This window comes from Nerophis ophidion, linkage group LG08 (assembly GCF_033978795.1).
Source record: "Nerophis ophidion isolate RoL-2023_Sa linkage group LG08, RoL_Noph_v1.0, whole genome shotgun sequence".
NCBI classification, from domain to species: Eukaryota; Metazoa; Chordata; class Actinopteri; order Syngnathiformes; family Syngnathidae; genus Nerophis; species Nerophis ophidion.
Window position 1 is genome coordinate 34,974,791 of NC_084618.1, and position 14,360 is coordinate 34,989,150.

Here is a 14,360-nt window from a genome sequence, read left to right on the forward strand (position 1 = left end):
GGAGCCTATATCAGCTACAATCGGGCGGAACGCGGGGCACACCCTGGACAAGCCGCCACCTCATCGCAGGGCCAACACAGAGAGACAGACAACATTCACACTCACATTCACACACTAGGGCCAATTTAGTGTTCCCAATCAACCAGGTGTATATCTTTGGAGGTGGGAGGATGCCGGAGTACCCGAAGGGAACCCACGCGGTCACGGGGCGGACATGCAAACTCCACACAGAAAGACCTTTATTTTATTATTGTCCATCCTCGTTATGTTCTCTGTCACTATCTTTCTACCCATGCTGAACACCCTCTCTGTAACTTGCAAGCTTACTTATTCTTCTTACTCGTCGTCGCCATGACTGTCTCTTCTTCGTTCTTCTGCTTCATCTCTGTTATGTTTTTTTTACATTATTACTTGCTGTAGTTTTGAAGCAATGCATGATGGGAATCTGGATGTTGTGTGTCAGTGTAATAACGTGCCGGCTGGAATAAACACACACTGAGAAATAGCTCCGTGCCTGCCTACTTTATGGGTTATAGATAAACCTATGGATAACGGAGACATATGTAATAATCTCCTTCTTGTTGTGTGTACAGTTGTGTACTTTCCAAAAGCCGTAGTTGTTATAAAGTGACTGGGCCGGGACGCTGTTTATATGTGACGAAAGGCTGTCCCCCACTCAGGTCCGCTGTGACCTGGAGGGGGTGTGCCTTGTTGTCCGCCTGGAAATGGGGAGAAATCTGGGAGAATCGTTGTCCTGGGAGATTTTCGGAAGAGGCACTGAAATTCTGGGGTCTCCTGGAAAATTTGGGAGGGTTGGCATGTATGAATGTACTGTAAATGTATTCTCTTGCAATCTGTAAAGGGGTGTCTAAAGTGCCGCTGTGGTGCTATTTTTCTGACCAGCTGCGCATTTATTGGGTTGCATTTTTTTAAACCAAAATGAATAAGTCAAACAATTGTAAAGTAATTGGGTTGTCTTCTAGACCTACATAATACACAAAGATTAGTAAAATGTATTTTAACACAAGCAACTTTTGACTTACTGCATTACTTCTCAATTGTCAATATTAGTTTGTTTTTTTTATTCATGTTTGGATGATGGAATAGAATGCCCTTTATTGACACTATACACAGGTTCAATGAGATTAAAATCAACTCCAGTATCAGTGTGACAGTCTGCAAATATGCAAAACATAGGAAGGAAAGAAAATAAAAATAGTGCAAAAGGAAGTAAGGGGCACAGTCCAGTCCTGAGAACGAATGTTCTGAATGTGTTGTTTAAATATTGAATATTATGTTATTTACATATATATAGAAGCATTCAGAATCGGTGAAAATTAAAAATTGCACACAGGTAGGTGCTAAGCAATAAAACCAGTGCCTATGAGAGTTCACCGTGGTTATGGGTTTAGGGAAAAAACTGTTCTTGAGTCTGTCTTAGACCTGATGACCCTGTAGCGCCTTCCTGAGGGTAGCAGGTCAAAGCCAGGGTGAGTCAGCCTGGCAGTCCTCGAAGTAATCAATAAGTTGCCTGTTAAACCTACAATACTACTGAAAAAAATAGTCACAGGCAGAGCCACAATATGTGAGTACGAGAGAGAGCAGGCACTATTTCTTGTCTGCAGGTCTACTGATCATTGCCATCTTTTTCTAGAGGTATATGGATGTGAGTGCCAATCTCAGGGACTCTTATGAAGACAAAGATGGGTAAGTCCTTGTTATTCCAGTTCTATGATGGGAGTGCAACGGTAACTCGACAAATGTCATCAATAAAATAGGTCGCCAACGATTATATTTGTCGACAACAGTCGTAACATCCACTCTCGTGTTTTTCGGGGCGGAAGTGTGTCTGCGCCGCCACCGGAATGTAAACATGTAAAGTGTGAGAACATTGTTAAAAATATTTTTTTTTTGCAAAGTGGACTTGGTTTTTATAGCAGTACATCTTTGATATGCGAACATTTAATGCGTAGGCATGATGTCAGATATCTGGAGGTGTGATGCGGTCTCAGCCTTGGTAAGGTTGTTAGCTAGTCCTGTGCTATGCTAACGAACTAATAAGTGTGAGACAGAGTTGTGTGAAAAATGGATTTAACTATCGTTTTAGCCAAAGTCAGCCAGTTAAACTTTGTCTATCAATTCAAGTGCTTTTCAAAGCAACGTCAATTTGCAATGTCGTAAAAAAGGCACAATAACAAGCACAAACCACAGAGAGGCAGTAAATAAAAATACAGTTCGTCAAAGACAATTATATTTTTCGACAATAGTTGTGATGTAATTGCTCAAGTTTTTCTGGCCGGGTGGTAGGTCACTCGCAAAGCCAATGCCAGTGATAACATGTGAAGTGTGAGGATATTTCCTCTTATTCTTGTTAAAAACATTAATACCTTGCTCATTTAGCAAGGCGGACCTTGTTTTTATGGCAGTACATTTGTAATACGTAAGCATTTAGAGTGGAGACATGATGTCAGACATCTGGAGGGAGGATGGGGTCTTAACCTCGGTAAGAGTGATAGATAGATAGCACTTTATTGATTCCTTCAGGAGAGTTCCTTCAGGAAAATTAAAGCATCTACCTTGCTAGCAAGCTAGCTAACAAGAGTGAGACAAAGTTGTGTGAAAAATAACTTTAACTATAATTTTAGCTAAAGTCAGCCAGCTAAACTACATAAATTCAATTACATTTTAAAGCAGTGTTTGTTTGCAATGCTGTGAAAAAGGCACTTCAAAAAACTTGAGCCGCGGACAGGCACCAATGCAGAGGTATCATAAAATTAAACAATCTATTTAAATAGCAACATTTAAAAAAAAAAAAATCAAATATAGAATTTTACACATTGAGTCTATTAGAGTGCAAAAACTGCCAGGAGTTATTCAATAGTCAACACACCAGTGTGCAGCGTTTTAAACATCACACTAACCAAACATCATTCTTCTTTTTCCTTTTGAAGAAGTTAGTTTGTGCTTTCTTGTTTTTCATTGCTGCTATTTTAACTGTTTTTAATATGTAAAAAAGGTTACTTGTGTTTTTAGTACTGTCCCTTTCTGTCATTTTGTTAGTCATTAAAATTTACACAACAGCTAAATGAGCAGCAGTTAGTGTGTGTGTGTGTGTGTGTATATATATATATATATATATATATATATATATATATATATATATATATATATATACACACACATGTTAAAGTACCAATGATTGTCACACACACTAGGTGTGGTGAGATTATCCTCTGCATTTGACCCATCACCTTAGTGCTGCGCCAATAAGATATCAATATATTTCGCGATAGACACATGATCTACATCAATATAATTACACTTATTTTTGAACCAAAAAACAAGTATTTGTCTTTAAATATATAGATAACATGTATCTATAGACTTCTTATTAGACATTACAAGTTACACGATGGCGTTGCGTTGAGACTCAACCCCAACTCTGTTTTACCTAACATAATCAATAATCGTGATTTCAATATTGATAAAAAAATTATCTTAAATATTATTTTATTCATAATCGTGCAGCATTATGTGAAAGACTAGATCTCATACAGAACACATTTTTTTTTATGGACAAAAAGTGCAGTTACGTCTTATGGCCATCAGGTGCCATCTTTCAAAATTCTTAAATTTGTTGTTATTTTGTATCTCTTATGTCAATAAAGTGCTATCATGCACAATGTTCACATTTATTTTATTTATTCATGTTTTTTTTTCCCTTACATAATACTTTGTTTGTAGGAAAACATTTATATATATATATATATATATTTTTATTTTTATTTTTACAAAGGAAATCATTTTGATTGTGTGTTTTTTTAAAAATACAACTTGGTTAAAAAATTCGGTATAAGTACTTTTAGAAAATTTAGAGCACAATTAAAAATACTGCAATAACAAAGATAACCGTGATAAATTTTCATATCGTGACATCCCTAGCAAATATTTAAAAAAAAAACATGACATGTTTGCTATTTTATTCAGGACTAAAGTTGATTGTGAGAGTTGAGGAAAAAAAGTAGATAAATAATATGAATCCAATCCCAAATTGTATTTTAATGAATTGTATTATGATGGGTGGAGGTTGACCGTGCCCATCAATGACGGCTGCTCTGTTCCTGACAGAATGAGAAGGGATGAACTCGCTGCCATCTCAGGACCGAATGAATTTGCAGAGTTCTACAACAGACTCAAACAGATAAAGGAGTTTCACAGGAAGCACCCAAACGAAGTACGTGATCACTGACACTAGAAAAAAACAATATAGAAAAAGCTGTTTAAACATTTTGTATTTCTTTTTAGATTTCCATTCCCATGTCTGCAGAGTTTGAGGAGCTGATGAAAGCCAGAGACAATCCTTGTGACGAGGCACAGAGTAGGTCTTAATCACTTGAATTGTGTATTGTTTAAGATTATACTACTTTAAATTTAGTGTAACTCTTGCAATGTTAGGTCTAAGTTACACAAGGTTTACGCTTCAATTCATGTTTTGCAGACCTTGTGGAATTCACTGATGAGGAAGGATATGGACGCTACTTGGATCTCCATGACTGCTATTTGAAGTACATCAACCTGAAAGCAGCTGAGGTTATGACCCTTTCATTCAGCATAAAATACCATGTAACTGCTGATTTGCATGTTTTTAACCATCTAACATATATTTTCACCTCTTCCATCAGAAAATTGAGTACATTGCTTACTTGTCATCATTCGACCAGCTTTTTGATATCCCAAAAGACCGGAAGAATGCCGAATACAAAAAGTAAGTACTGTATTTTTCGGCGTATAAGCCACTCCGGAGTATAAGTCGCACCTGCCGAAAATGCATAAAAAAAACAACAAAAAAAACATATATAAGTCGCACTTTAGTCACATTTTTGGGGGAAATGTATTAGATAAAACTAGGGGTGTAACGGTACACAAAAATTTCGGTTCGGTACGTACCTCGGTTTAGAGGTCACGGTTCGGTTCATTTTCGGTACATTAAGAAAACAACCAAATATTCAGTTTTTTTGGTTATTTATTTACCAAATTGTTAAACAATGGCTTTATCCTTTTAACATTGGGAACACTATAATAATTCTGCCCACTTTAATCCACATTAAACTCCCTCAAGTTGTTGCTTTGATTAAATAAAATGACAAAACCTTTCTTCTACATATAAAAAGTGCAACATTAAACAGTTTCAAGTCAACTCATCATGCTTAATTTATTACAGCATTCGGGAAGCCTGTAGTTGACTTTTATTATGTAAATGTTATATTTTTATCAACATGTGATAGCATGGACCCTGCCTTTCAAAACTAGGCTGCTACATTACTGATTAATGTAACTATAGCTGAAAAAATAGTACAACAGCAAAAGAATAGACTATTAATCCCTGAACACCATGGAGTTCAATGAAATAACAGACAGACAGGGCTTTGCTGCCCCCCACACACACACACACACACACACACACACACACACACACACACACACAGCAAAATGAGCTAACGTTACGCTAAAAGCTAATTAGCCTTCCCCTTAAGCCAGAACTGCGAGCGAGCTGAGCTGCAGTTTTAAGTTTCTAGAAGGTCAACCGGCTCATTGTGATGTTTAGAAAGTAGTTGACTTGGAAGTGTTTAGTATAATTTTGGGAGAGTCCGCTGCTCACCTGCTAAACGAATATCTGCTCGACGCTGAAGCATTGAATCCATGCGCTCTGAATACGCACTGCTGATTGTCTGGTACATCGCTCTGAATACGCACTGCTGATTGTCTGCTACATCGCTCTGAATACGCACTGCTGATTGGCTTTGTATGTAACCAATCAGATGGTTGTGTGGGTGGTACAATGCTTGCTGCTGAGACAGAGGCAGAAAGCAGAGCAGCTTGTGAAGACTTTTGCTTACAAACTCGTTCGGTACGCCCGTGTGCCGAACCGAAACCCCCGGACCGAAACGGTTCAATACCAATACACGTACCATTACACTCCTAGATAAATCAAACACCAAGAAAAGACATTTGAAAGGCAATTTAAAATAAATTAGGAATAGTGAACAACAGGCTGAATAAGTGTACGTTATATGACGCATAAATAACCAACGGAGAACGTGCCTGGCAATTTTCATTTATGTGAGCAAACGCCAAAACTCCTTGAGCGACGACAGATGTGCACACTGTTATGCGCTTATCTTTTTATTCGATTTTGCGCGCGGTCTAGATTTGCCGTGCGCAGAGGATGCGTGAGCAGTGTGCAATTTCACAGGCGCGTACCTTAGAGGGAACGTTGGTGCCTGGTATGTTAACGTAACATTTTATGGTAAGAGTCATTCAAATAACTATTACATATAGAACATGCTATACATTTACCAAACAATCTTGTCACTCCTAATCGCTAAATCCCATGAAATCTTAAACGTCTATTCTCTTACGTGAATGAGCTAAATAATATTATTTCATATTTTACGGTAATGTTTTAATAATTTCACACACATGTCGCTCCTGAGTATAAGTCGCACTCCTGGCCAAATTATGAAAAAAAACTGCGACTTATAGTCCGAAAAATACGCTATGTAATACAAAAACTTTTTTAGAAAAATAAGCCTGCCGCCAATTAATGCAAATTCAACCAATTCCAGCAAACTATGTGCGACTAATTATGTACTACTACTGTGCTATTAGGCTGGACGATTATGGAAAAAATAACAATTACGATTGATATTGTAATCACAATTAATAACATGATTTATTAATTTGAAAACATGAGTATTTATTGTACCACCAAATTTCTACTTTAAATAAAGTTTTAAAAAAAGAAAATAAATTGTGAATAAACCATAACAAGTAAAATAATAAAAGTAAAAAAAAATTTGAATCACTTTCGCACAATAAAAAACAATTAAAGCACTTTTTTGTTTTGTTTTTTATTCTGTTTTGTCCTTTTAATGTGAAATAAAATGTCATAAATTGTTTGAATGTTGTCCGTCTATCGTATGTTGGCCCTGCGATGAGGTAGCGATTTGTCCATGGTGTACTAGGCCTTCCGCCCGATTGCAGCTGAGATACTCTCCAGTGCCCCCCCCCCCCCCCCCCCCCCGCAACCCGGCCACGTATGTGACTACGTCCGCGGTTATAGCGGTTAATGCCTTGCATTTTTAGTTAAGTGTTTATTTTTTAGCCATACTAGCTAGCACTGTGTCTAATAAAATGTATCTCCCATGGTGACATATCGCACATTTTGTCCAATTTGTCCCTCAGTTGCAGTACGTGAACTGTCTAATCAAAACGTTGTTTCTTATGTAAACAAAGCAGGAAAAGCAATGTGCAAAAATTATAATTCATTAGAAATTAATTGTGGATACAAACAAGCAAGTAGACAACAATTAATGGCCAATGCATTTACATCTTATTTGAATAAAGTGCAACCAACGCTTTATGTTGAATTAACATGAGGAAACACTTTCTGTTCACATTTTCAACATTTAACCAATTTTCAATAAAAGTACAATAACCAACATTTTAAGAGTAGATTTATCTACTAAATAAAGTTTCCCAACCCGGCCATACACTATATGTTCTCCGCTCTCATGTCGCCAATGAAAGACAGCATCACAGTTATGCAGAAGAGTGTGTGTACCCTCATCCCTGTGGATGGAATTGGCAATGCAGGATTTCTTTTTTTAAATTCTCAATAAAACGTGTGTATGTCTTTTATGAATATTTGTCTAGGCATACTAATAATGACCAAAACATTTCATTAATCGCAATTCCTTCTCAGTTAACTATGAACAAACTGCGATTAATTGCAATAAACATTTTAATCTTTGACAGCCCAAGTCAAAATCTAATATTTTGAAATGATTAAGGCAATACAAAAGCCTGCAAAATCCTGGAGGGACTGCTCATTATGTGAACATGTGGGCCATGTTTGGAAGCAGTGTGCTGTTAAAATCTTTGCACTAAGATGTGATGTTTTTTCATAAAGGTATTTGGAGATGCTGCTGGAGTACCTGCAGAACTACACAGACCGTGTCAAACCTCTGCTGGATCAGAATGACCTTTATGACAAAGTGCTGTTAGACTTTGAGAAGAAGTGGGAGAGCGGCACTTTTCCAGGCTGGCCTGTAGGTCCTCTTTACTATAAGATTATGTTTCAGGTTGAAATAGTTCATATTGCTGACCGTACTTGATGATTTGGTTCACAGAAAGAGACAAGTAGTGCTTTGACACATGCTGGAGCTCACCTGGACCTCTCTGCTTTTTCTTCTTGGGAGGTAAAATAGTTCCATGACATTTAAAAGATTGTGTTTTTTTATTCTGAATGTCAGACATAAGCAGCTTCAGACAGCTTTTATGATTCGGTTTGGCAGTTGGGCGGGGGTCGGGGGAGGGTTTACATCATGTCAATTGGCCATGAGCAATATCGATTTCATGTTAGTTTGCCAGTACAAATATCAGTAGTCTATTTTTTGGCTAGAATAGATTATTTATTAATAATTCACCATAGAACACAGGGCATTGAAATTATGTTTACCTCTCCCATAGGTAGAACTACCATAGAACAGTATAAATGATAATTAGGGACGGTGTGGCGCAGTGGAAGAGTGGCCGTGCGCAACCCGAGGGTCCCTGGTTCAATCCCCACCTAGTACCAACCTCGTCACGGCCGTTGTGTCCTGAGCAAGACACTTCACCCTTGCTCCTGATGGGTGCTGGTTAGCGCCTTGCATGGCAGCTCCCTCCATCAGTGTGTGAATAGGTAAATGTGGAAGTAGTGTCAAAGCGCTTTGAGTACTTTGAAGGTAGAAAAGCGCTATTCAAGTACAACCCATTTATTTATCATTTATGATAAAATTTATTTTGGTTGTCCGCCTACAACTTTTTCACTACCCATATTGATCCGAGAAGATAGCCCAAATCTTACATACTTTTATTATTTTTTAATGTGAAATATACATAGTTGAAGGTTTGATCAAGTAAAATTACTCAAACAGAACAATTGTAGATTAGAGTAAATTGAATTGGAGTGGTAATTGTTTTTACTTTCTAATACACTTGTCTCTTGGAGACTTTATATCCGTAAATAATATGCAAAAACCTCAAAGTGTGCAACCCAACCTTTATCACAGCAGGTGTTTACAACAATTAGGCTTAAGCTCCTCCCCTGACAGCTTGACTTAATGTCTAAATAAGTGCGTCCACATCACTCTGACATCTCGATGCAGCCAGCCAAAATGCCAAACACCGCAAATAGAGGCATCCAAATCGTATCGGCCTCCTTACTAAATAATTGCTATCAATATCTGCCGATCGCTACTTGAAATACCAATTCAAATTGAATCAGGACATTTTTTGATCCTTTCATGGGGCACACACACCTTTGTCAATTTTGACGTTTAGAACCTTGTTGTTTAAAGTAGTGAAACATTGTATAGGTCAACTTAATTTCAGATGTAAATATTTACATGCCTTTATTACTTTAAGTATTGTATATTACAGTGTATCTTGAAAAAATTTGTAATTTTGTCACACAGGAGTTGGCTTCCTTAGGTCTGGACAGACTGAAGTCCGCTCTCATGGCTTTGGGACTCAAGTGTGGAGGGTAAGCATGTCTGAACTACTGTATAGATCTTCTAAATAGTCTTGCGTTCAAGATGGTGCCACGTTCAAGTCCTGTGTATGACAATTATTTTCTGTTAAACAATTGTCTGCACCAAAGATGTTTTTATATTTTTCAAACTTCTGATTGAAATATGTATTTTATGTTGTTTTTTTTAATGATGGAAAGGACTCTCGAAGAGAGAGCTCAGAGACTTTTCGGCACCAAAGGCAAATCCCTAGATCTACTGGACCCGTCACTGTTTGCAAAGAATCCTAAAGCTAAAGGTCCCAAAAAGTAAGTTGGTTGAAATAATTATACTCTAATACCAAAGTTACTCTTTTAGAATAATCTACCCAATATACCTGCAGAGACACGGAGCGAAACAAGGAAATTGGCTTCCTGGAGGCTCAACTCTACGAGTATGTGGAAGTCCTTGGGGTAAGAAAATGTTTGTATGATATACTGGATACATCTTGAGGACAACTGTAGCTGTGAATTAACCAGTGTTTGTCAGTTATGGGTTAAACCTCATTAGATGTAATTAGAGTTGTCCCGATACAACCTTTTTACTTTTAATACGATATCAGTATTGTAGCCTTAATATTAACCCATACCGATATTGATCCAATACAATATTAGCTGGATTATCAAAAAATGTGTATTATTTTGTAGTCTGCATTGTTAAAGAAGGCTACATCCATCCATCCATCCATTTCCTACCGCTTAAGAAGGCTACACAAAGTCAAATAATTCATACAGGTAACAATGGTAGGTATAAAAAACAGTTACCTATTTATTGTTAATGATTTGAAATGTTGTCTGTTTATCTGTTTTGGCCTTGTGATGAGGTGGCGACTTGTCCAGGGTGTACGCCGCCTTCCGCCAATGTGCAGCTGAGATAGGCTACAGTACCCCCCGCGACCCCAAAAGGGACAAGCGGTAGAAATGGATGGATGGATTTGGAATGGACTAGTCTTTGATTAGGTTGAAGTGGAGTTGTATTTCATAGTTTTTTTTGGCGACACCTAGTGGGCCCAATATTTCATGAAGTTATTACGTTTAAGTTAAAGGCGAGCTGCACTTTTATTCGAATTTTGCTTATCATTGACAACCATTATGAAACACAAGACAGCAGATGTATTTTTTAATGCTATCTAAATATTAGTTAAATGTGAGTCTGTTTACAATTGAGCATATGGGAGCTGCTCTATTCCGCCCATAAAGCCCTTAAAAGCATCCAAAGACCTCCATTGAGGTCTTATATACATAACGTAATTATATATGTAATGTAGGTATTTATGTAGGCACATTTATAATATTTATTATTTACGTATTTTGATTATTTTAAGCTTAAGCAAAATTAATTTACAAAATACATCAGGATGCTCGTTTTTTTTTTCCAAATACATTACTAATTATTACTCACAGCAGAACTTTGAGAGCCAACAAACATAATAAAACATCACTTACCGTACAATGTCTGCTGTCATTAGGATGCCGACTGATCGGGTGTTCGTATATTCCCATTTAGATGAAAAAAATTACTCATTATCCTAACAAAGAAATAGGGTGTGGAACCAACTGTCTTTTCGTGTCGTTCTCACCATTTCCGGGTTAATATTGGCTGTCAAAGTGTACTAACTTGTGGGAATATGTCCTCATCCTTTTACTATCCAGGTGAGAGACCTGATTTTATTATCTAGAATAAAGTTTAGCAAGCAAGGAAGCAGCTGTTCATGTCAACATTGGCACACAATCTTGTAATCCCGGCGCCACTAAAAATATTTTGTCTGCATTAGCGTTTATAATAAAATTACTACTAAGACTTGGTTATTGGTATTGTTGGCGCTTTTTGGATTTTTTTATTGGGTTTTATGGGGGTAATAGAGCAGTGGTTCTCAACCTTTTTTCAGTGATGTACCCCCTGTGAAAATTTTTTTTAATTCAAGTACCCCCTAATCAGAGCAAAACATTTTTGGTTGAAAAAAAAGAGATAAAACAATAAAATACAGCACTATGTCATCAGTTTCTGATTTATTAAATTGTATAGCAGTGCAAAATATTGCTCATTCGTAGTGGTCTTTCTTGAACTATTTGGGAAAAAAATATAAAAATAACTAAAAACTTGTTGAAAAATAAAGAAATAATTCAATTATAAACAAAGATTTTTACACAAAGAAGTATTCTAAAAATTTCTTCACAAAAAAGAAATCTTTAACATCAATATTTAGGAAAAAAAATTGCTGTCAACACTGAATATTGCATTGTTGCAGTTCTTTTCACAGTTTATAAATTTACATTCATATTTTGTTGAGGTATTATTCAATACATATATTTATAAAGGATTTTTCCATTGTTGCTATTTTTAGAATAAAAAAAATAAAAAAAATCTCATGTACCCTTTGGCATACCTTCAAGTACGTCCAGGGGTACGCATACCCCCATTTGAGAACCACTGGAATAGAGGACCTCCCATGGGCTCTGCTGTAAGTGGACTTCTATTTACAAGTTAGAATGCATTAATAAAAATACATTCGTCATGTCTTTCATTGTGATTTTGAACAATAGGCATAATTTCCGCCAAAAAGTGCAGTTCTCTTTTAAATGATCATAACACGTTTGTTGCTAGATATTTTCTAACACACTTTTGCCTTGGATACTTTGTACCCCTGAGTAATTTGTAACTGTACTTATTTGATACTTGTTTATATTGACAAATGTAGGGTTTTAAACTGTAACATTGTTTCACCAAGGACACTGATGTTTGTATAACTTGTGTGCTTATGAGTGGTTAGCTGCTGTGTAACTGCTAGTTTCTAGTAGCCTATAGCCTACCATGTTTACCTTTTGTAAATGTCTTGACTAAAATAGAAGAAAAGACCAACCATGTGTGCTAATTGGAGGACATTTAGATGTTAAACGGCTGTCCAGCTTTGCACAAGAAAACGCGCTGCAGGACTGCTTCCTACTATATTGATTATATCAGAGACTTTGGAGCCCCATATAATACTTCTTTTTTTTGCTGATATCAGACCGATATCCAATTATCAATTGCTAGTCCTAATGGGGGCAACAAGTTTCATGTAGTAGTGGTAATCTCCCAACCTGAAGGTTGCTTGTTGCTATGTGGAACAATCCTGAAGTAAGATACTGAGCTCAGTGGCTCTTCTTTAAAGGGAAACTGCACTTTTTGGGGAGTTTTGCCTATCAGTCACAATCCTAATTAGAGCAGACAAAAGTTTTAGTTTTTTTGCAGTGTAATTTGTAAAAATTGGCTTGTTTTTTGGTGGATGACAATGAAGCTAATGGAAGCAATCAATTCTGCTTCTAAATTACCTTAAAAATGCATCCTAAAACCACATGACATGTATCATGATCAATATCATAGTGACTCACTCGATGGACAGTTGTCTGTTTGGTCCAGCTGACCGGGGAGGTTTTTTCAAGTTGACTTTGAGTAAGTACACCATATATGTCCACATAGCTTGGTTCCAAGTTACACATTTGTACCGGCAAGGTACGCCGACCTCACTCTCTTTGGTTACGTTTGCTCCAACGTTTCACCTTTCGCCGTGCTTGCTTCTACAACGAGCAGTTCATCCAGCTTTAAAAAGGTAGGGTTGTGAATCCTCACTTGTTGCTAAACAGTCATCTTTGTTGTCTCTTACTAAGTCTGCCATGATTGCAACACACTTGCGTTCATTTCCAGAAGTAGGAACATACATTTGTTGGCGAAAATTGGAAGTGCACCTGCTTAAAAATGGAAATAAGTGTGCTGAGGAAAGAAGTTCCTGTAAAGCTTAAAATGACCAAAATACAGTAAATGTAAACATACTACATATTATTAGGAACGTGTCTGTTACTACATTATGTACTTACAGTGTGTGTATATAAAAAGTTGCTTTAGGGTTTTGAAGTTTTTTTTTTTAGATGGCTTTGAAGGCTGAAACAGGGACTCCATTAGCCACAATTTTCAAGCTTTTTTTAACCATCTTTAGGATCCTAAAAAAAAGATGTGTGTTCTTGTCTCCCATAATGATTGTAAACGATACACAAAATTCCCCAAAAAGTGCAGTTCCTCTTTTAACAACATGTTGTTGTGTCACTTTTTAGGAGCAGAGGCAGCTCACTCATGAGAATGTGCAGAGGAAGCAAGCCAGGACTGGAGAGGAACGTGAGGAAGAGGAAGAGGAGCAGCTCAGCGAGAGTGAAAGTGAAGACGAGGACAACGAGATCATCTATAACCCAAAAAATCTGCCACTAGGTTGGGACGGCAAGGTAAGGCCCGTCTCTTTTACATAGCCACGCCCACATTCTACCAGTCATGTGAAGCAGTTTTTTTTACTGGAGATGCATCAAATGAAATTTGATATACCATAATTTTTGTACCATAGGGCACACCGGATTATAAGGCACACTGCTCAGGAGCGGGTCTATTCAGGTGTATTTTCATACAAATGGCATGGTGGATTATACGACATATTAAAGGGGTCATATTATGTATTTTTTCAAAATTTAAAACACTTCCTTGTGGTCTACATAACATGTAATAGTGGTTCTTTGGTCAAAATGTTTCACAGAACATCTTAAAGTCGCTTTCTAACCGTTGCTTAAGGATGCGCCGTTTTGTAGGCCTTTTTATTCACGTGGCTTCACTTTGCCAGCATCTTATCTCCGTCATCTTTGTTGTATCGGTGTAGTGTGCAAGGAGGGGAGCCTGAGATGTGTCAAAAGATGGAGCTAACTGTTTTAATTATGTTCAGACTTTACT

The 14,360-nt window shown here is 37.1% G+C and overlaps 1 protein-coding gene across 2 annotated transcripts in view; it reads left to right on the forward strand.

The window, feature by feature from the left end:
• sf3a3 (splicing factor 3a, subunit 3) overlaps positions 1-14,360 on the forward strand; it is a 55,463-nt gene that overhangs the window by 9,601 nt on the left and 31,502 nt on the right. For both annotated transcript variants that reach the window (XM_061908386.1, XM_061908385.1), the window contains 11 exons: positions 1,655-1,707; positions 4,129-4,234; positions 4,306-4,378; positions 4,499-4,590; positions 4,683-4,765; positions 7,973-8,111; positions 8,193-8,261; positions 9,522-9,589; positions 9,776-9,883; positions 9,958-10,027; positions 13,703-13,867. In XM_061908386.1, the coding sequence (XP_061764370.1) occupies positions 1,655-1,707; positions 4,129-4,234; positions 4,306-4,378; positions 4,499-4,590; positions 4,683-4,765; positions 7,973-8,111; positions 8,193-8,261; positions 9,522-9,589; positions 9,776-9,883; positions 9,958-10,027; positions 13,703-13,867 (1,026 nt within the window). The remainder of the gene's footprint in view (positions 1-1,654; positions 1,708-4,128; positions 4,235-4,305; positions 4,379-4,498; positions 4,591-4,682; positions 4,766-7,972; positions 8,112-8,192; positions 8,262-9,521; positions 9,590-9,775; positions 9,884-9,957; positions 10,028-13,702; positions 13,868-14,360) is intronic.